Source organism: Haliaeetus albicilla, chromosome 11 (assembly GCF_947461875.1).
Source record: "Haliaeetus albicilla chromosome 11, bHalAlb1.1, whole genome shotgun sequence".
Taxonomy (NCBI): Eukaryota; Metazoa; Chordata; class Aves; order Accipitriformes; family Accipitridae; genus Haliaeetus; species Haliaeetus albicilla.
The window spans coordinates 21,355,081-21,378,094 of record NC_091493.1 but is presented as its reverse complement, the minus strand read 5'-3'; the positions used below and the strand labels follow the sequence as shown (position 1 = coordinate 21,378,094).

General features: G+C 46.1%; 1 protein-coding gene across 1 annotated transcript; it reads left to right on the top strand.

The window, feature by feature from the left end:
- Nucleotides 1–604: 604 nt before the first annotated feature.
- DRGX (dorsal root ganglia homeobox) lies at nt 605–22,801 on the top strand. The gene is made up of 6 exons (XM_069796562.1): nt 605–2,559; nt 5,419–5,516; nt 5,778–5,879; nt 8,476–8,648; nt 8,988–9,100; nt 19,970–22,801. The coding sequence occupies exons 1-6, from the start codon at nt 2,526–2,528 to the stop codon at nt 20,233–20,235; spliced, it is 786 nt and encodes a 261-aa protein (XP_069652663.1). The 5' UTR covers nt 605–2,525; the 3' UTR covers nt 20,236–22,801.
- Nucleotides 22,802–23,014: the final 213 nt, after the last annotated feature.

Genomic DNA, 23,014 nt, shown 5'->3' with positions numbered 1-23,014 from the left:
ATATGCATATATACATATATATAAAACATGTTTGAATGCAGCTTTCTAAATCTATCGCTAGTATGCTAAATTTACAGGTGAATGGATAAGGTAAGATCAGATCAAATCAATTTGGATCTCGCCTACAATTATTTTTTGCCTCGCTTTGCTAAAATAATGCTTTACGGGACCTAAACATAACTTCAGCTTGAGTATACATTAGGGGAATTTCCATGTCTATGCCTCTTGTGAAAGGCAGATAGAGCAGGTGATATTTCTAAAGCTTATTAGTGTTTATTTAATGAGATCGTACATGCAGAATAACTTTCCAAAGACATTGTCTCTTCAAATTCTCTTATCTATTTCTGCACCTGTATCGTCTGTATCCATCTCCTTTGCTCTGGTATGAACGTGCTATGTCCTCAAACTCCCATCAGATCTGAGAGAGCCTGTGTAGATTTGCTCGCCCTTCCTGCACAGAACATTACAATGTTTATAAAATATTAAATTTGTGTAGTCTGCCGGAGAAGCAATTGTTCCAAAATAAAATCAGCAGTCTAGACGAAACATAGACACCAGAACTTATCAACAGTTGTCTGACTTACATCTTCTGATGCATCTTGAGTGGGTCATAATACCAACTTTATTTTCAGTGGTGCATAAATTAATTACACGCATTTAATAACCAAAATATCATTATATTCCCCCTTTAATATCATAAAGGCTTTACGCCAGGGAAGCACTTAATGTGCAGGGGGCCATAACAGGCTATTATCCTTGTGTAATGCTATTACAGAACCAATTATGCGCCATTATACTTGCTTTTTTTGCAGTTTATGTGATTTGATCCAATCCCGCGTCCCTGACTTGAAAATTTCATCTGGGTACTTTAAAGTCTAATTTTCACCCGGGCTGAGGCAAGGGCCATCTCTCTCCGCTGAGCCTATGTCTCGGATGCATTTTAAAAGTAATTGCAAAGGGTCCCGCCGCATATCATTTGCAGACGGGAAGCGAGCATAAATCCAGAGACCCCTCGCTGTGAACAAAATCAAACTTTGCCGTGGTACGAGCGCTTGGAAAGGCAAGGCGCGTGCAGAGCGGCCCCCCAAAACCCATCCGGCGGCAATTAGCCGGCGCTTTGTCAGCGCCGGGGTCCAGGCGGCGGGGCAGGGCTCGCCCGGCACGGCACGGCACGGCACGGTCCGGCCCGGCACGGCCCGGCGGGCCCGCCCCCGGCCCCGCAGCCCGGGGGACCCCGAGCGGGGCGGGGGGGTGCGGGGCGGGGGGGGGCCGCCGGGGGCCGATGAGCCCCGGAGCGCTAACGCTCAGAAAATAATGGGATTTTGTTGCTGCTGTTCACATTCCTGGTGTTTGCTGAGAAATGATGGGTTTTTTCTTTTCATCTTTCTTTTTTTTTTTTTTTTTCCCCTGCTCTGCACACCACGTGGGCCATTTGTAGGGCCCAATAGACCTATCCAAGTTACTCACTGTAGACAGCGCTGGAAATAATCAGATTAAGGCCAATTATGCGTGAGATTATAAAGGCAAGTGCTGAGAGGCAGAGCATGCTGTAGACAGATATAAAGACATCTGGCCACTTCCAGAACTCCACAGAGCCCTTCTGTCTCTGCAGCCAACAACTCACAGCGCCTTATTCCAGTGCAAAATACCCCCAAACCTTACTGGTGATTTTTACTTCTGTTCGGTTTAGGTATGGATTACTATTTTTATTTGCCTTCTGGATTTTTTTATATGACTGCGTATAAATTTGAATAGATTTTTTTTCTTGCCGAGGACATTAGTTTCCAACCCGAACACAACTCCCAGTGTGTTGGATGCTTTAAAAAGAAGACAGCTTTTAGCTTTTATTGCTGTTTCATTTAGGCAGAATAATTTAGATTTTTTTTTTTTTTTGTTAACAGTTCGTTTTTAGCTATAAGCATTGTTTTTTCTTTATGTAATTATTTGCTCCGGAAAGAAACATTTGAGATAATTAGATAGTTACATAGATAGACAGACAGACAGATAAATAGATGGATGAATGTATAGATGGATGGATGGATGAATGTACAGATGGGTAGATAGATAGATAGAAGCATGGATGAATGGAAGAACAAGAGATAGATAATCTGCTAGGCGGGGGCGAAATAAAAACAAAGAGAAGCAACAAAGTTTTACTGATTCTGATTACTGTGCACCTACCACGGAGTTTTCTGCCTTTGGCTTTTTCAGTGCGTTGCACAGGGTTAGACTTTCTCTGCTTCCTCTGGGATGGGATCTAGGATTTTCAATGAGTTTCTCTAGGTGCTTTCTTCTGGTTATTCACCTTTTCTGTTCTTTCCCTCTCTCTGTCTTCAGGTCGGCAGGAGACACCTCGGCGGTGCGTGGCGGTGCCCGGCTGGGGAGCTGGTGCCGCTGTGTCGGTGCGGGGAGTGCGCGGAAGCCCCGCGCCCCGCGGGCTGGCCCCGGCCCCGGCCCCGGCCCCGGCCCCGGCCGCCGTCGGCCTCGCAGCGGCGGGCAGCGGGCGCCCACCCGGCCGCAGGGCCATGTTCTACTTCCACTGCCCCCCGCAGCTAGAGGGTGAGTGTTGTCGCACAGAGACGTGTAAGTACAAGAGCTGAACTTCGGGGGGGGGGGGTGATGGGAGTGCGCTGGGGGATGGAGAGAGAAACTGTGGTCTGACTTGCTCCAAGACTGTCCGGGTACAGATATGTGCTGAGATAAGATGCAGCTCTATAGATACAGCTAAATATAAAAGTGCATCGTCTTTTTCCTTGAGAAAACACAGCACTAACCCCCCTCCCCGCGCCCAGCTTTCCCCTCTTGTCACAGGATGGAGAAAGAAGGATTGCATGGGGTTTTTTTTTTAATTTGATTCCTGTTGGAAAGGCCTTGTTTTTACACCCCACCCCCGTCATTTTGCCACCTGCCTCCCCTCTGTGGATAGCGATCCCACAGTTGAGCCTCAGGCTACGAAAGAGATGCTTTTCTCCCCTCCCAGCACAGATGTTGGTGTCATGGCTGTAATCGGGACACTTTCAGGACGTGGTCACGCCTCCTCCCTCCAGCCAAAGGGACCGCATAAATCTTTAATGCTATTTTACAAACATTCTGCGAGAGGATAGGGAAAGATGCGGCACGACTGGAAAAAAAAAAGCGGAAAATAAATATTTGGGAGGATTTTTTCCTTGTGTTATTGATCAGAGGGTTTTGTTTGGGGTGGGGTTTTTTGTTTGTTTATTTGTTTCCTCTTTTAAAAATATGTCAGCCTTCGGGATTTCCCCGTATCACCCCCGCTTATGTGGCCTCTGCACCCGCTCCCTCCGACCAGCGCTCGTAGTGCGGGGAGCATCCCCGGAGCCTCGGCCGCGCAACTTCAGCTCCGGGCGGGCTGTCCTGCCGTGCCCGGGTACTGCCGGTGCTCGCCGCGGCTGCACGGCGGGGGAAGGGGCCCGTCCCCGGAAAATCCCCCTTGCCCGCCCACCCCGCTCCTTGCATGGGCATCACCCGGCGAGCAAGGGGCTTTCCTCTCTGTAGCGCTGCCAGGAAGAGGTGGTCCAGAGGTTTCATCCTCCTCCGGGGAAGGGTCATCCCCCTTTTCAACACGGCTGCCGGCGGACCCAGGCCGGTCTGCGCATCGCCGACTGGAAAATTCGCTCCGCAAAGTTGTCTCCGGCCCAGCCGGGGGAGCCGGGCTGGGCTGGGCAGTGCCGGGGGTCCCTCCGCCCCCCGCCAGCCCGCCCTGCCGCCCCCGCCTGTGCCACCGAGCGCCGGCACGGCTTTGTTCGTTAGTTTTTGGCAGACAGCTTTGGAAACGTGCTCTTGTTTGGTTGGGTTTTGCTTGTTTGTTTGTTTCTCCGGTGGCAGTTTGGGGCTGGTGCGTGGTTTTGGCGGCCCGAGCCGGGGAGACGTCCCCGCAGGCTGCAGCCTCTCCCGGCGACGGGGGCTGTGGGCGGCGGGCCGGGGCCGGACCCTCGCTCTCCCGGCGTGGGCGGCAGCGGGGCGGGGGGGTGGTCTGTCTGCCCTGCTAACGGGTGAAAGCAGCGTAGAGCATCCCAAGTAAAAAAAAAACAAAACAAAACAAAAACTAAACCACACCCCCCCCGTCCAAAAAAACCCCAAACACGCACCCATCGCCAAACCGAAGAAGCGGCAACAGAAAAGCCCTTTTCGGCCAGCGTTTTCGGTGGGTGCGGGCACCCAGGGAGGCCCGGCGGTGCTGGAGGGAAGTGACTGGGCTTTGGAGGTCACCGCAACAGTATTTTGTTCTCTGACGAGCATCTCCCAGGGCCGCAGCAAAGCCCTCCCTCTGTGCGAGGAGAGGGCTGGGGGCCGTGTTTATCTTCCAAATGATGCTGCAAGATGAGCAGCAATCTCCAGCCCCTGTGCCCCGAGGCGGGGCCGGCCCGGCCCGGGGTGTTCCACCGGGCAAGTCTGCGAGTAGGATCCTGGAGACAGTCAGCAACACTTCTGTGGGTTTGGGTATTTTTCTGTTCTGTGGTTTTTTGTCGGTTTGGTTTTGGCTTTTTGCTGGGTTTGGTTTTTTAACCTTGTTTTGTCAGCGGACAGAAAGGGAGGGCAGCATTTCAGCCGGAGCACCGGTGATGTGTAACTGGGGGAGCCACGAAGGCCGGGGGCTGCTCCGCGGAAGGCGGTTTGCATCCCGGCGGGCCGTCTGCCCTCTCCCGGCCTCCGACCGGGGACAAACTCACAGTGCCCCCATATCTCCCTCGGGCCCCTTGACACGCGCCCCCCCCCCCCCGGGGAAGGGCAGGGGCTCTCCCTCAGCCCCGCTGCCGGCTCCCGGAGGTTCAGCCGTGGCCGAGCCCCACGAGCGCTCCCGCCGCCGGTGCTCGGCGCTGGACGAAGCCCCGTGCCCGTGTTGGCGGTTCGCCTCCCGGCACGAGGGCGAGCACAGGGGGAGCGGCTCGGAGGGCGTGTGGGAGTGCGGGCAGAAAACGGCCAACGGCCCCGGTGCTGCCCGTTCCACGCCCGGGGAGCTTCCCCTTGCTCTCCCGGCAGGCGGGCAGGGCTTTTAGGAGCTCCAGCTGCCGCGTAGGTCAAAGCCTCGTCTCTTCGTCCTTTTAAAACACAAATGTCCCGAAAAGGACCCTTTCCCGGGGCGGGCTGCCCCTCACCCGCGGCAGGGTGAGGTCAGGTCGGCAGGACCCCCAGGCGCCGGCAGGACCCCCCGGCCCGGTCGGGCAGCCTCTGCCCGGGGGGATCCCGCGGTGCTTCCGAGGCCGGCCCGGGTGCTCGGGGCTCCGCGCCCCGCGGAGATGGGGCGGCGCTCCCCGCCCGCTCCCGAACGGCTCCGAGCCGCCGGCCCCGCCGGGGCGGCCCCGGCTCCCGGCTCTTCGTCCCCCCTCGCCCCCGGGGCGCGGCGGGGGGGCTGCGTCTCCGCGCCCCGCGGCCCCTAAGGCGGCTTTCCGCCCGCAGGCGCGGCCCCCTTCGGAGGTCACTCCGCCGGCGACTTCGACGACGGGTTCCTGCGTAGGAAGCAGCGCCGCAACCGCACCACCTTCACCCTGCAGCAGGTAGGAGCCTGCTCCTCTCTGCCCCCTGACCTGCGCCCCGATTGCCCCCTGCCTGCTCCCTTGCCTGCCCGCCGCCCGCCCCGCCCGGCTCCCTGCCCGGCCCGCTGCCTCGGGCGGCCCCGCGTCCCCAGCCCTCGCAGAAACCCCCCTGGGGCAGCTGGACGGACGCCCCCGGGCCGGCAGCTCCCCGGGCCGCGCCGCGCCCCACGCCGTGCCCTGCCCCTGACAGATAGATGTGTTTGCTCTTCTCCCCTCCACCAGCTCGAGGCACTGGAAGCCGTTTTTGCCCAAACCCACTACCCCGATGTGTTCACTAGGGAAGAGCTGGCTATGAAGATCAACCTCACGGAAGCCAGGGTGCAGGTAAACGTTCTGGGGAATTATTTAACTCTTGGGTATTCAAACTGGCAAACTTTTTTTTTTTTTTTGACATCATGACTGCAGAGTGCACATTTGGCCAAAGAACGCAAATGAAGACGATCTGTCATTTTCATGATGCACTTTAATAACATCAACATAATGTGGAATATTAGATTAGGTTGATTAATCGGTCATTCATAATTAACTAGTGATAATGTTCTACACTAATTTGTCCGCGTCTCCAAGGTACTAAATTACATCAATGCACATCCATTTCCTTGCTTTTGGAGGGGGTGTGTGTGTGGAGAAAAGAGCTGAGACGTGATTCTCCAAAGCAACTATGACCACTGTCGAGCAATGGGGTTAGTCAACTGCAGGGAGCCCAACTGCCAGGAAGAAATCTTCTGCACCTCTTCAACTTTTCTCTCTTTCTCCTTCTTTCTAAACACTTAATTAAAACAGCTAAAGAGCCTGCAGAGCAATTCCCACACTGTTAATATGATCCAATAAATACCATTGGCCACGATTACTCTCTTTCAGTCCCCCTCTTTTCCACCCCTTCCTTCCTTCCTTCCTTCCTTCCTTCTCCCCACTTTTTTTTTTTTGATCCAAGTGTTTGCTTTTCCATATCCAGGGATTAACTTTGTGTGTCTACAAGCTCTGCTAAGAACAGCAGTCCTGCAGTTGTCAGAGATGGATCCCTGTAACTCCGCAGGCATCCACCACAGAGTTGCAAACCATTTTTTTGAACACAATTATGTATTCATTTTATTTATGGGGCTTTTCTGCACGCTGTTTTTGTATTTTTTTTTTATTTTATTTAGGTGCTCGGGGTTAAGACTATGCAAAGATCTAATTGTAGGAAATATAATAGCTTGCCTTTTGTTCCCTAGGGTCATGTTAGTATCTCTTAAAACCCAATGGCTGAAGAGAGATAATGGAATTCACCACAGTAAATTGGGGATTGTAAACAAATTATTTCTCCTATAATCAGATTATGCGATCCTGATTATTAAATCTGAACATGAATCATTGGTCATATGCGGGCAAATTAAACTGATTATTATTTGGAAATGAAAATCTCCTTTTGCCACTGCATTGTAGGTACTGGCTTAAAAAAAATAATAAAAAATGCCATTTTGGCTATTGGTGCCTAAAGACTGAACTGCAAATTGAGATAAATGGGACAATTATTGAGCATTCAGAAGTGGAAGATCATAACTTCTTCCTGAAAGGTGCAAGGGTGAGATAGGGGTGGTGACAATTAGATTGCTGAGGACTGGTGTTTAGCCTTGTTGTTGGCTATTATGCAAACAGACAATAGATGCAAGCATTTGTTTAGCCTGCTTTCATGCAGGGACATGGGGAAACACAGAGGATGGGAGATATGTTTACATTTATACCCCTTGCTCATTCAAATATGATTAATGTGCTATAAAGCAGAGTCTTAATCGAAGATGATGTTGTCAAACAATAACTAAATAGGGAAATAAACGACTTCATCATGCTCTTTCCTCAGAAGCAGGCGAACTGTCAGTGCAAAGTCATTAAAATATGATAATGAAAAATAGCTCAATTAAATGTTGTTATAGCTGTGACCTTCATTCAATTAAGACACAAGAAAGTGTCTGCATTTTGCTTTGCATTTAACTGCTCTAAATTTAGAATATAGATAAAATCATTATTCAACGTTTGCTGATACATGCAATTAAAAGGCAGCTAACTAAAATGGAGTTGGAGGAGGAGAATAATAATAATAACAATCTCGCCTATACTTGAAGTCATGTATTAAAATGTGGATTTCCTGACCTCAAGAGAGGCTTGGCATTTTCCACCTCAAATAAAGTGCTTTCAGAGCATAAGCTCCAAGGTAAATGGAAAAAAAAAATGTGTTTGGACTCAAAGTCAGGGGATAAAATCAAGAACATGAATATTTGTATTGCGTTACAGGGAAAAAGTAAGTTTTGGAAATGGTGTGTATTAAACTGCAGAATGATCTTCCAAAATTAGTATCTACCACCTTTTGAGTTGTCTAAATGCAGACTGGACAAATACATCAGAGGAATAACAGCAAGTATCAGTCCTCTCCAGGAAATGGGCTGGATAAGATGGCCTAATACATACCTTTTCATTTCTGACCTCTCTGATTCTAGCAGCAGCTCATTTAAAGACTTATATATGGTTTTGCCAGAGTGCTTAGATACATATTTAAGTCCATCCCTATACAAAAGGCTTTTAGATGTGTTAAAACATAGAAATCAGTGAGAATTAAATGCGTGCATAAAGGTAAGTACATGTTTAAGTGTTTTGCTAACTGGCACAGTAACATCAAAATTCTTTTTTATGGTTTTTTTTTTTTCATTTTTGACATGCCTTTTGAATATCTTTAGACATTCCTGGCTTGTTTTCCAGACACAGAAATATTCCACATATAAATGTAATCCTAAGGCTCAACTAGAATAACAGTGGGGACACAAAATAAGAGGAATTTTTAGCCAAGCTTCTAAATGACTGATTTCACCAGAGTAACAATTTACAATTTCCTTGCTTTGCATTTGGCTAAACATGGTATTCAGCCTGGATTGCTCTCCTGCTCCAGGTGTGGTTCCAAAATCGACGAGCTAAATGGAGGAAAACAGAGAGGGGTGCTTCTGACCAAGAGGGCTCTAAGGAAACAATGGCTGAGGTGGCTCCTCCTGCAAGGAATTTAAATTCCCCTTCTCCAGCAGATCAAACCAGGAATAAAAAAGAGAGTCTGGAGATCCAGCAGAGGTAAGAGTAATACATGTTATCAACTGCGTCTCTTTGGGGCAAGCATGCATCATACATATGTATATATACAGACTTGCCTGCTGCTAACCCTTGACCTACACAGTGTCATCTTCAGGTAGAGCCCAAATCATTAGAAGACGAGCTGTCTCTCTTGCAACTCACTGCTCCCTGTGGAGATGCTGAGAAGCTGGTGGCCTTGGGAGGCTAATGTTATCCAGGCTTGGTCCCATCTAGTTGGATGCTGAGACACCAACGTGTTTGTGTGCATGCACAAATGCTGTCTTTGGAACCAACTAGTTCCGTAGTTTTGTAAGGAACTTGTTTTCTCTTCTCCATCAGCCTGAGCCGAGCAGTAGGTCCTACAGGACCTTTCTTCCCCTCCTGCCTGCCGGGGACTCTTCTCAACACAGCCACCTATGCACAAGCTTTATCCCATGTCGCCTCTCTAAAAGGTAAGTGACTTGGTTTAACTTCAGGGATAAGCTCAAAGAGTGGCTCTTTCAAGCTAAGCAGCATGGTCCCACCTGAGGCAGCAGGGAAGTCTTTGGGAAATGATGGATCCTTCTTTCTGTTATGATTGGCAGTAATTGCACTGACTGATGCTGCAGGTACAGGAGTGAGTCTCCTGTTGTAACTTGTAGCATATTTGTGGCGAAGCTCCTTCATTTTACTTGGTTAGTTTTAGTGAGGTCAGGGTTTGTCTCAAGAAGCAAGGCAGGTAGGGTTTTCTCCTTTAGAGTTTTCCTTGCGTATGCTTTCTTTTAAGAGTCAAATTTATACTAATAAATTAGTTATACACATCCTTTTGCATTATACATTACCTGGCACTGTTACTGATGCCTCATCTGCTCTTTGCATGTGGTTTCCTTTGCAGTACATCTCTGCACAATGCCAGACCTTTCTCTTCTTGAACAGCATGTCCGCTTTGAGAACTTGAATAAAGTGTGAGCGTGGAGACAGGGGAGGATAGAAAGTAAATCCTTATTACCTGGGACCCAGGCTTCAGGAAGGGTATATCCAGGGTATATCCATATCCTTTCAGTTCCCAAAAAGCAGCAGTATGCATCTTTTAAAAATAAATCACCAGCTGATCCATTAGCTGTTCCTAGTCTAACAATTTATAAGACTAAGGGTGTAAGCAGGATGAATTCAATTTATAGATTTATAGGATGTAAAGCCTCATAGCACTGCCAAGCACAAAGTGGCACATACATTTACTCTGTGCCCCAATGTGGTGCAATAATCTGTGGGGAAACTTTCCCAGTTTAAGACCCTCTACTACGAACACAAATGTCCTCTGATACCTCTCACTATATTCTCTGACATACCTCATGCTCTTCGTGAGTATTTCCAGTTAGATCAGCATTACCAAGGTATATTCCTGAAGTAAATGCTTGGAACTGCTGAGTTTTGCATTAAGTCCAGTGTCCTGCTCCCTGTTCCCCCTTCCCTCCTGTCTTTTCAAAAAAGCTGAAGCCAGACACATCATACAGCTACTGGTATTTTGATAGGTGTGGCACCTGTGATTTTGAATCAAGAAAAGTCACACAGAGGTGTGACCTGAACCCTAAAACTTAAAGGATGACTGTCAACCTAAACCCTGTAAATGGGCAGTGGCTGTTGGACTGCATGAGTCCTCTTCATGTCTGCTCTGTGACTGCAAAGTTTTAAGGCAGAGACTTTTGGCTTCTTTCACCGGGCGGGGACAGCCTCTCTGGAGTAGATATGGGTGAAATTCTTCAGGCAAAAAGGTCATTGATAAATGTAGTCCCAGGCAGGTTGAAAGTTGTGGGAATGGGGTTGTGTTCAGTGAATAATTTTGGATGGAAGTAAGGTGGTTTTTTTTTTTCTTAAAATTTCCATTTAAGCATTTTGAAAATTAAATGCATCAATACATAGTTCTCACGTGTTTCATGTTTAAATGTGGCTAAATTTTAAGAAAAATAACCCAAATAAAAAAAAACAAACAAGCAAAATGAAATAAAAATGAATGAAAAAAATTGTCATGAGGGTTTTTTTAGTTTTATTTATTTGGAAGACTTCCAGATATTCTTTTCTGTGATTTTACAGCTCAGCCACTAAATTGAGAAATTAATAATTTGCTCCTTTTTGCTTGATAGCAGTTTTACAACCTAGGGGCAGGAAAAATCCTACTCCTGAATCTCTTGTAGAGAAAGTTATTATAGTCAGTTGCCCAGGCTAAGAGGCAGTGTCCCTGAAAAATTGGTCCCAAATCTAAATATAGATTTTTTTATAATTTGTATAGGGATGGTCAGTTACCAGATGCATGTGTATTCTCTTGATGAATGGTGTCAGCTACATATGCAGTTCCTTGCTGAGATGACCAGTTTATATTTCCTGCCTGGCACTAGAAATCTCCAGATACATGCAAGGGCATGTGATAACGTGGTATATTTTGATTTTAAGAAATCTAGTTACAGGTTTGTATCCATATATCCACCTTTTTTTGCATCTGCAACTGCCTATCCACCTACCAGGAACTTTGTGGAGCTGCCTGTGCCTGTCAGCATATTGTTATACTTGCAAGGAACTGGTAGACTGAGCTGCTGCTTTGAGGAGCGATGTTTTTCTTCTGCAGCTAGGCCTCAGTAATGTCAAATTTTGGCTTTGAGGTTAAGGAGGAAGAATTTGTTGTTCCATAAGGTGGCAAAGAACAATTGTAGCACCTTTCTTGTGGTATTTATATACAGAGTATTTTCTCCTCTTTCCTTGGCTCATCTCTACAAGTTCCTCTTTCCCTGTTTCTCCAAGAGCAATTCATTGGGCTGGGGTAGGGGCTGTGCACAGCAGACCTTGAGCTTCAGTCTCGTTAATTGACAATGATGAACAGGATGATCTCTAGAGGTTCTGAGTGGACCAAATTTATCACAGGCCTGATTCACATTTTGTTTTTCTTTGGTATGGAAACAACCAGGTGAACGATGGTTCACCTAAATCAATGCATTTGAGAGCACAAGCAAGCTCACATGTCAGTCTGGAGGAAGAGATAATGGTTGTGGGAAGGAAGGAAAGGACAGGGAGAGACACAGCATTCACAAATCCTTTATATGACCTTCTTCGTCTTGCTCAATTCAGTTTGTTTGACTCTCCCTTCTCATTTCCTCCTTTGAGCTAGGAGCTGATTTGTACACTTCAGGCCTGTTGAAGGACAACTAACCCTACATTTAGGTGGGCATTAGTCTGTGTCCTTATGTGTCTTAATGAAGTGACCTAAGCTTCTCCCTTGACAATCTAGCCACATTTTGCAGCAGAAATGCCGACAGGACTCTGCCACAGTGATTCTGATGGCATAGGACTGTATGCCACACAGAATCCCATCAAATTCAGCACAGGGCATAAAATTCTGAGCTGTTTCGGTTTTGGATTGCTTGGATAAGGAGAAATTCAGCAAGTAGTAAGGTTTTCCAAGATTTTTCAAGTTTTATTGAAGAGTGAAATGATCAAGAGCTCTTCCTGGTATCTCTCTTGTGCCAACCATGCTTTGAAACTACCAGAGTCGTGGTTTAACCCCAGCCAGCAACTAAGCACCACGCAGCTGCTCACTCACTTCCCTCCCACCCAGTTGGATGGGGTAGAGAATCAGAAAAAAAAAGTAAAAGTTGTGGGTTGAGATAAAGACAGTTTAATAGGACAGAAAAGGAGAAACTAGTAATTACTATGATGATGATGATAATAATAATAATAATGACAATAATAAAAGAATTGGAACATACAAAACAAGTGATGCACAATGCAATTGCTCACCACTCACCAACTGATGCCCACTTAGTTCCCAAGCAGTGATCCAGCCTGGCCAGCTCCCCCAGTTTATATACTGGGCATGACGTCACATGGTATGGAATACCCCTTTGGCCAGTTTGGGTCAGCTGCCCTGGCTGTATCCCCTCCCAGCTTCTCATGCCCCTCCAGCCTTCTTGCTGGCTGGGCATGAGAAGCTGAAAAATCCTTGACTTAGTCTAAACACTACTTAGCAACAACTGAAGACATCAGTGCGTTATCAACATTCTTCTCATACTGAATGCAAAACTTACATAACACTATACCAGCTACTAGAAAGAAAATTAACTTTATCCCACCCGAAACCAGGACAATCAGGAATTCTTTGTGCTTTTAAAACCAAAATAGTTGTCCAGAATCAAAGCACCATTTCACTACCAATTGGTGCATGACCCTGCTTTCTTCTATGCAGATGTCAAATTAAATGCAGCTCCTCTATATGGATCCTATAAATAGATATGTATTCCAACCATTGGGAGAACAATCCTGGCCAGTAAAGGGAATCATATTCTTCAGTAAGGCTGTAAAACCTGCCTGCAGACAAATGGGCACTCTCAGCACATCAGATACTACTGGGAAGTCTAGGTTGTTTTCTCATTCTTTTGAAGAGACAAGACGTGCTTTGTTGGGCTTGTGAGCCAACACTTCATTGGTGTCAGTGAGTAATATTTGACTGATGCTTTAGTAGGAGACAATTAAAATCAATACAGTGAATAACAAGTGATGATGGCGATGTAACTAATTAATAATTATTTTATGCTCTCAGGGACCATTTTCATTCTGCCACCTGAGAGTTCTCTGTCTTCTGTAAAGAAACTAACACCTCTCTTTCTCCTTCTCTGACTTTGATTGCTTGGCTCCAGACCCAGACTTCCAAGGCTGCATAAAGTGTCTAGGGCACGTGGTTCCTGGATCTAATTTGTAGTATAAGGGTATAATAGTTGATGATGAAGTTGGTCTAGTAGAGACAAGAAATCTCAGGACAGCCTAGCATGGGGCAAGGACTGAGCCTGCAACTTTGCTTTTGGAAAGACTGTGTGGTTCACTGTAAGCTTGCCTCCTGCTTTGTGTGGCTCTGCAACTCTTCAACAGGCAGCGCTCATCTGAACCCCACATGTACCACTTCTAGGAAAATGGGGTATATTGTTGGAACATGAGACCAGATCTGCTCTGATGAATGAAAAGAAAGCTACTCTCCCTAAGCACTATGCCCCATGAACTCCACTGTCTCTGAAACTGAGATTTCTTTTTTTGTCCTCAAAGGGATGGTATTACCACCGCAGGACACTGAAGAAAGCAGGCTGGCTAAACAATAACAATCAGAACTGTAAATCAGAGCACACAGCGTTCCAGAGAAGAGTATATTACCACTGGACAGTTTTTCTCTGTTTCTATCAAATATTCTCTATTCAGTAATACAACAGACATTTTCCTTCCTTAGCTGAATCCTCTCCCTCTGTGAAGTTCAGCACATCAGAGGCTGTACTTAGGAGCAAGCATCTGTTAGCTACCTTATCACCTCACTATGTACTATTCTTTCAGGAAATACAATTTCTCATTTGAAAAATTAACATAAGATCATAATTTCTATGGTATACAGGGTTTCCTACTTCAGGGTTTTAGGTCTTCACCACTGGCCATAGTCAGGAAACAGGTTGGCTCGCATAGATGAAATTTCTGGTGTTTGTTACTCTCTGAAATTGTCCTAATTTGACAACTATGCTACTTCATTGTGGTGACTTCGACATTTCCATGATCTTCCAAGATGAATCACTTACTGTAAACCATGCATCTGCAGTCCATTTAGCAGATTTAATTGCAGACCTCAAATATGAAGGGAAAATACTTGTTTTATTTATGGGCTGTATAACAATAGAGTCATCAGGAGAAGCTAGTGTTCTATGCAGAGAGAGACCTCAAAGTACCTTCTTAATGGATGACAGCATGAATGCAATTCATTAATGTAGAAGATGTTATTAATGGGTGTAAACAAAAATCCCCGTTTTTTAGCGGAAGTGTTCTACCATTCCGGTGGCTGAGGGCAAGAGTGTGTCTGTTACATTCCGTTGAAATTTCCCCAGACCCTGTGATGAGTGCAGTGTATGAGGAGAGGAATAATTACACTTGCCAGGGAATTACTTTCATAATTCACCCACAGCTCTGTTCTGCGCAAGTTATAGCTCAGTTGGTTTTCACGGCACCTCCACACCACTGATAGAGAAGCAGGATTGCATTATGCACATCAAAGTGGATATTGCAGGGCACCATTGATTAGGCTCTTTTATGGTTTGTTGCTGCTGTGGTTGCTGTTGTTCATATTAGGGAGGCTTAATTGCAGTATCCAGGAAAAAAAACGCAACAACTAGAACTGCCCACCCATTCCTTTTCAATTTCTATTACGGAAAGATGAAGAGAATTCACTCGATTACAGTGGGCAATTCCCATTACCAAGGCTGAGAAATAAGTGTTCAAGGACCTAACTTTTACCCTTGAACTGGTGTTTACTGAATTGAAGCACCACTGCTTACTGTAAGACTGGGGAACAGGACTCAAAACTCTAGAGGTCCTTTATTTTCTCTGTCATTCTTGATTATGGACTTACTGACTTTTCTCATGTAATATAGCAAATATATCAAGTGGGTTCTATTTGGCATTTTCCGTAGTTTACCTGTCACTGTGACTTTAGAGAATCTAAAATATTTCTTTAGTTTGCTGCAGATGCACAGACCTTAAGCAAATTACTTTGATTTCCATATCAGAGGTCCCTGACTCTAGCATTGTCCTACCTTGCAGGTAGATTTTTTTATTCTTTATCACAAATATTAGGGAATATGCAGATACTAGGAACCCTAAGAGCCATGGGAAGGAAATGGGTGCTGGCTTGTTCCTCCAGGACAAACCTTGATTAGGTTAGTGGACCTTAGCTGGGCAGGCGTTTCTATTGACCCCTCTTGGAGTGACACATGTCAGCAGGATTTAGGGTCAGATCATATTTTTGATGTGGAACGGAAGAGTGGTAAATGGTTGCTGAGCTGACAGTATTCAAAGGACTAGTTCTGTTCTCCCAGGTCTTGTGGGCTTTGCTGCCAACTTTCCTGTCCAAACAGGAAAGGTCCTGGCTTCTGAATTATTTTTTTGGAACAGTACTAATGGCACAAATAAAGGAGGATGAAATCCTCCAGTTCCAGTGTTGAGTTATTTACATAAAAGGCTCCTGCTAGAGCAACTGAGTCAGATCACCAGCTCTTTGTTGTTTTCATTGGACATATAAGGTTCACAAGCCAAGGAGATGTGAAATTATAACATTTGGACTCTGCTGTCAGCTCTGGAGTGCTCTTCCAGCCTCTGGGCAGCACAGAGTGCCTTCCACAGTTAACCAGCTTAGGCACTAGAAGGAAGAACCATCTACCACAACTTAGCAGCCTTCAGGCTACCCTAAATTATACTTGGAGCATCTGGTGCCTCTCCATTTCAGGCTTTAAGTTCATGCCTTTGTTGTTCTTCTGAACTTCCTGATTCAGAGCTCAAGAAGGTTTGGATAAAGACACTTTTGTTTTTCCTGCTTTTGCCTTAGGCTTTAATAGACAGAGTGTTGGCATCATATATGAAGAGCAAGAGGGAGCTCCCTTTTTGAATCACCTTTCATGGGTAAATGACACTATGAACTTGAAGTTGTTGTTGACCTTCTAACCCTTGTGAAAGTGATTTCAGAGTTTATGAGGCTTTAGAGCTCAAGCAAACCAATGTGACTACTATCAGAAGAAAACAATGCTTAAATCAAGCATAATATTTCCTCTGAAAACTAAACAGCATGCATTGACAGGTGAGGATTTTAAATGGGAATTTTTCCTTGCTTCCATCTGTGTCAAGCTGCTGTTCAGCTGTCCATATCAAATGCTGATATGCACAAATACTGAAAGAGGGAAGGAGTTGGGGTTTTGCCTTTGGAAAAGCCATCTATTAAATTTTTGAATTGTTGAGTTGAAATACAAAATAGATATTAAAATATATATTTATTTTTATATATTTATAGTAAATATATATTTATTTATATATTATATTGATACTTATGTATCAATAAGGGCCCTGCTCCCACCCCACTCTTCTCAGCTGAAACTGAACCTTGGAACTGCACAGAAGAGTCCACAACCAAAAATGTAGATCAAATATTGTTACAATTGAAATGTGATGTTGGCAGAGACAAGACAGAACTAATTTAATTTTTCCTGTCAGTCTCTGTAGTAGATCAATTAAACTGCCAAGTGGATCAAATATTTCAGACTGTATTTATTACATTAAGTATTTATGTTCAGGCTAAGCATTTAAAGTATGATCTCATATAGGAATACAAGGAGGTTCAGATCAATTCAGCAGAATTTGCTCTAAGTTAATGGAAATCTAATTGTGTATTTTAATTTTGTGTACAGGAGGCAGTAAGTTCCTGAAAGAAAGAAAATGGTACCCTGTCCGTATTGTAGCAACTTTATCCAAATGGCATTAAAGTAATATCAGACTGTCATAGATGTTAGTGGAAGCTGGATCAAGATCTAGGGCTAACAGCTTAACCCTCACTGATTTTGATGGGAGCTAGGTGCCTAAACTCCTCTGAGGATCTGAAATAACTGGGAACGATTCCTTCCTTTCCCACTGTGGACTCAGGGTTACTGCAATATGATGTAAAAACCCACTGATGTCTGCCTCTTTCTCAGTGAAAGTCACATCCCTGTCCATCGTGGGCTGACTGACGGGCAGGAGGAGACCTTGAGCTCCTGAGTCTCCCATTGTTTGTCGTGGGTTTTGTGTCAGCAAAGTCCGGCAGATTTCACTGGACCTACTACCTGCAGACACAAGCAATTGCAAAGTAGATTCAACCTTCCTTACAACCTACATTAAAAAGAAATGGAGCTAAATTCTACTTTCCTGTATTCTAGCTGGACCCTGGAGCAAATGACACGTTACTTTACTTTTTTGGGGGGCGTGAGCTGTTCTTTGCAAGTGTTTTAACCTCAGTGAAGATTAAAGGAATGGTTTATGGGTGAATTATTGCTAGAGGTAGCCTAGTTTCCACCACAGGTAACTGCACCCTCAGGTTGCAGAGCCACTAGGTAATATCAGGTCTAATTATTAAGCAAGCTTAGATTGGTACTGAAGACTGATAAATATTTTATCCCTCTCTAACAATGGAATGAAAATTATTCTTAGGGGATGGAGCTGATTCCTGCTCTTTTGAAAAGGGGAAGACCCTCTTCCACTTTCCCCCACCTCCCACTAAGCAGACAATGTCTGTGCTCAGTCCTGCGTTAGGTACTGCAGACGGGCCAGCCCTCCCCTCAGCCTGGGAGCTGAACAGCCGTGTTTGAAAGTCTCACTCAGGTTGCATTAGAAAGCAGCAGTGCAAAGCCGATGCACAGGCAGGCCTCCGTGCTTCGCCATTTCAGAGCTGAACCTTAAGATAGTGGGGCTTAATAGTAGTGAAAAAGCAGACTTCTGTGTGGCTTCTGCAGCTAAAGACCTGCTGCAAACTGTAGGGACTCTGAAGTGCCAATCTTCCTCTCCTCCCTCTTGTTAAAACAGTGGCCATCTAGGACCCCTGAAGTGGCTGTGATTCAAGAGGGCAAAAAATGATTTTATGAGCATGGATAGTGGTAGCACTGGTTGGTTGTGTTACTGAGTGGATTTTGTTATAAACCCTCCTCTGACCTGCTCAAAGCAGCCACAGAATTCAAGATTGGGCTTCCTAGTGCTAAAAGCAAAAAATGGAGGATTTTAGTCAAGTGCTGAAACTTGCTCGTGCAATTCATTTGAATGCCTGGACCCATGGAAATGTTGGTTTGCTGATCATATGCTCTAGCAGAGGAGTATTACAAGAGAAGACTTTCCAGGTACATTAATAACTTGTCCCTTGTAGATTCTGTTTTTTAAAATGCCAAGAGTACTTTTTCCTGAATGTTACCCGCAAGCTGCTAATCTCTGACAATTGCTGTGTAGAAGTCTTGCCAACATCCTAAAAACAAACAACTGTCTGCCTTCATCCCTAGCAGATGGGTGCTGACCCGTTGCTACTGAGAGCAGAAGTGTAAAAGAAAGACTACCTGCTCCCTGCAGGTTATTAGTTCCATCACTTAGTCATGAGCCATTTAACTCAAATATTAACTGCAGAAATTAAAGCAAGTCCTTGGCTTGGAAAGATCAGAGGAAGACATTGCATCATGTCAAGATGTGTGCAGCCCGGCTATTTCTTGTTGGGAGGTAGCATATCAGCACAGGACAGACTTTTGCCAGGGACGTAGAAGAGGATGTGGAGTTTGCGTGGCTTCTGAGACCTGTGGAAAAATGGTGTCACCCAATGTTTCTCACCAGAGAGCAAATTAAAGTAGTAGCTCAGCCATTCCACGCTGCCTCCCCTCCCTACTCCTCTGACACATTCTCCTTCATTCAATAGATGCATCTAAGCTAGGTACCAGGGTGGCTTTTGGGATGGATTACATGTCCTGCCCCGTGGTCAACCTACACTTCCAGGTGTGCTTGTTTGGGGACTAGTCCAGGTCCCAGCATTATCGAAGATAAGCTAGAGGAAGAGCCTGCAGTGGTCTAGCTCAGGAAGCAGCTGGTGGAGTCAGGACTGCCTCTGGAGTGGGTTGCAGGGGAGCCTTTTGGCTTAAAAGGGAGAGGAATACCCATTTCACCCTCTCTCCAGTGTTTTATTGCCTGCTCAGAACAGCCCATGTGTGTCAGATGACAGGGTAGAGATGGTCTGGCCTGTCTCTCCTGATGGGACTCTTAAGCTGTGTCAGCAGCAGCAGCTTTAGGTGGCCTTGGCTCTCTTCTGGGGGCCATTCTCTTCGAGGTGGCATCCTTAAGCAACACAGACATTGGGTGGGTGAGGGCAGAACAGACCCTTGCAGGTAGGCATGATGCCAATAGTTGGCATGGGCCTGGCCAAGGAGAAGCCTATCTCATCTTACAGTGAGATAGGAGAGGGTCATTAATTCCTGCATAATAACCAGAAAGAATATTTTCACCTTTCTCTCTGCAGTCATCTTTCAGGTGTAGATAAATGATGGGACCCCCACCAAATGCAGCTGCCCAAATTGATCAGGCTTCAGTGTGCAGGTGGAGGACAGGGGACACCTCCAGCATGGGGCTGACAGTAGCCACAGAGCAGCAGCTTGGTATAAGATGCAGGGGACGAGCTCAGCCTCGCTTGTGGGGAAATGTCATGTGTGATCTAAACTTCACTGCTTGCTTCTGCCTGCTGGCCCTCCCTCACTTTGTTTGTCACCCTGGATGACTCACAGTGTAAGATCCTGCACAGTGGGCCTCAGCAGAACAGGATCTGGCTTTTCTAGCCCTGATCCAGAGAACATCTATGTACCCACTAAAGGTCAACAGGGGAGGGATTTGTTGCCATTCGAGAGTCCAACCCCATCTCTACCCTCTCCAGACTGACCGTGGAGGCAACAGTCAGACGGTCCCCATGACCTTCCCCATCAGTGATGGTGCCTTGTCTCCTTCCTCCCCAGGGAGCCCGCTGTGCTCGTGCTGCGTTCCAGACCCCATGGGCCTCTCCTTCCTGCCCACCTACGGCTGCCAAAGCAACCGCACCGCCAGCGTGGCCGCGCTGCGCATGAAGGCCCGGGAGCACTCGGAGGCTGTGCTCCAGTCTGCCAACCTCCTGCCCGCCACCAGCAGCAGCCCCACTCCTCCCACCAAACCCGGCCCCGAGGGCAGCCAGGACAAGCAGCCCTCTCCATCCAAGGAGCACATGGAAGGGGAGAAGAGCGTATGAGACCGGACCGGCGCCGGCCCCTCAGCTCAGCGCAGGGACCCACCGCTGGGGTGAACTGCAGCATGGCCGTGCCCCAGCAGGATGTCATGGGGCCACCAGGGACCTGGCAAATCTGAGTGGCCTCTTTGGCTGCCTTTCACACACCCTTGCTTTTCTTGCGCCACTGTAGGTTCATTCCCCTGATTTATTGGCACTATCTGTGTTTGGAAACGTTCGTGAAACTGTTTTTAGCCCCCCTTCACACCCCAGGGACACTGAAACGATCCTGGCTTGCTCCTGCTCGTCTCAGCTTCCCATCCCACATGAGATGGAGGGCTGGCAGCAGGGCAGCACTTCCAGACGCAAGGTCCGGGGCAGGAGAGGCATCCAGGCATCATTTACCCCGCCGCACACAGCAAAGGTAAAGGAATATGCAGGTATATACCAATTTGTCCTGCTGTCTTCTGATTTGACTTCAAGCAAATCTATCCCAGGCAAGCCAGGTGTAAGAAAAGCAGAAAACAGAATGAAACTCTTCTTAATTTTCCCCTTCTCCCTACTTTTGCCCAAAAGTGAAACTTTCCATGGAGTAGATTACTGGGAAATTGCTGAGATCAGTTAGGCCGTGAATAAAATCCTTGCACTAGTCTCTAGGTGAACATTAGTCTGTTACTCTTGCCGTTCCCTGGGTTAGACATAAAAGACACATGACTCCAGAGCAGCATTCATAGCTTCAAATGGTAATACTGGTATTTAATGGAGGGTGCAGTTGAGTCTAGATCTGCACAAAGCTGGGGGTATTTTAGTGTCATTCTCTTGGAAAGAAAGACTGGAAACCAAAATATTCCTGCATTGCAATGCTGCAAATATGTCCTTGCATGTTTTGTTTTTAATAAAGAGGAAATAAAGCTTGGAAGGATATTCCTTTATGCCATCCAAAATCAGACTATTCCATTCACTGAGGGCTTGTCGTAATGAATCTAGATATGAAAATGTCTTAATTATTACAGAATGGGCACAGTGCAAAGGAGAAATTGATGCCTCAGGAAATATAGTCTTATCTCTGACCCAAAACGCCCCAAAGCAAAGCAGACTAAGATCTGATGCTCTAAAGCAGGCATTTTAATCTGGGATGCCCCACATTTTTTCCATGGGAAATGCATATGCAGATTTAAACGTAGTGACAAGGACTTGCTTTTCTCAGGTGCCTTTTGCAGACTCCTTAGGCTTGTCCACAGATGTCCCTGGACAACAGGGTGAAACCACTGCTTTGAGACTTGACCAAGTAATGTGGAGGCTAGTAGAAGGATTCCTGTCAGCTCTGATCCTGCACGTTGTGCTGAGGACCTCCTGCAATGTGCTGAGCACATGCTTTTACAGGGGGTTGTGGCCAGCTTCTCACAGGATCTGAGCTTGGGGATGTGCTTGGAAAGGCAGTCCCGCCTAAGCTTGGCAGCAAAAATTTCTCTCCCCCACCTAAGTGATCTCAGCCCATTAATCTCACAGAACTTGGGACTTCTCTGCAGGACCCTCTCATACCCCCTGGTGCACAGCTTCTTTCCTGGAGGCAGGGCTTGGTGTCAGCACCCATCCAAAGGGTGGAAGCCCTGGTCTTCAGGGGGTGGCTTGGCAGCACCAAGCACCTTCATTGCTCCTGGAGTGAAGGGTGCCAGCCATTCCCCCAGGGTGGGGTTTGTGTCTTCTGGACACAAGCCATCAGAGGGGACATTGCTGGGTCTGTCCTTGGATCCAAGTACAAAGAAAAGTCTGACAGGGCCCACATTCATCAAATGGAGTCATTTTGCCTTATTTTTGCCACACTGTGTTTCTTTTGGCAATCCTGAACTGTCATAATTGCAGGGGGGAATACGCAGTAGTCTGTGATCTGCCTTTGTGTTCCAGCTTCACGAGCTGCTCTGCTGAAATGCAGGTGGAGGTGGCTTCCCTGGCTGCAAATCATGGCTTAGTTTAAACAACAGCAACAACCTTTTTCTTCCACCAAAATAAAACAAAAATTGCTGTGTGCTTTGTTGTGGGGAGCGGTTGGAGAAGACAGAATCACTGTTTTCTTAGTGATCTTCCCAATCAGAATTTTTTTGTGCCCCCCTCTCCAAAAAAAAGACTAAAAAAAAAAATTCCACTCCGAAGAGGCAGGCCCAACTTCATTTCAACATAATTACCTTGCATTCAGTTGAACTTCAGCCCTTCTGTACACTAACTCTTCAATCTAATTGTTTGATTAAACTCGTATTTCCTCCAGAAAGGTACATAAATAAGTGAATTGTTGAGCAAATTAAGAATACTTAACAGCATTGCATCTGAAAAGTAGTTACGCTGATTAAATTTTCTGTCCTTGAGGATTTTCAGGAAATTACTTTTGATCGTCAATAACACAATTAAGTAAACTACACGCACATTAGCATGAATAATTGATAAGAAATTATGTATTACCACGAAGCACTGATTTAATAATTCATGATGCGACACTCTAGTGACTGTGCAAAACTGGATAACATCGACAAGTCTGCCTGATGTTGCTGGAAATGCTGCAAATGCAAACAAGTCCATAGTTTTGTTGTACAATAAAGAAAAGTATCTGATGCATGCTGTAGTTTCTGTTCGTTTAATACTTGAATAAATTTAGAAAGAAGACCCCAAAAAGTTCTGTACTGTTTTCATTCAGATCAATTTCTCCATCCAAGCATCTGCTCTCACATTGATGACTGCCCAGTTCAGCTTAGACCACAAAGATGTTGCAGAGTGGGGGAGGCTCTCAGATTCACAGCTGGAACCTGCTGGG

Coding starts and splice junctions, on each gene's coding strand:
- DRGX (XM_069796562.1), top strand. CDS start 2,526: ATGTTCTACTTCCACTGCCCCCCGCAGCTAGAGG. Junction 5,880..8,475: donor TCACGGAAGCCAGGGTGCAG/GTAAACGTTCTG, acceptor CTCCTGCTCCAG/GTGTGGTTCCAAAATCGACG. Junction 8,649..8,987: donor AGTCTGGAGATCCAGCAGAG/GTAAGAGTAATA, acceptor CTTCTCCATCAG/CCTGAGCCGAGCAGTAGGTC.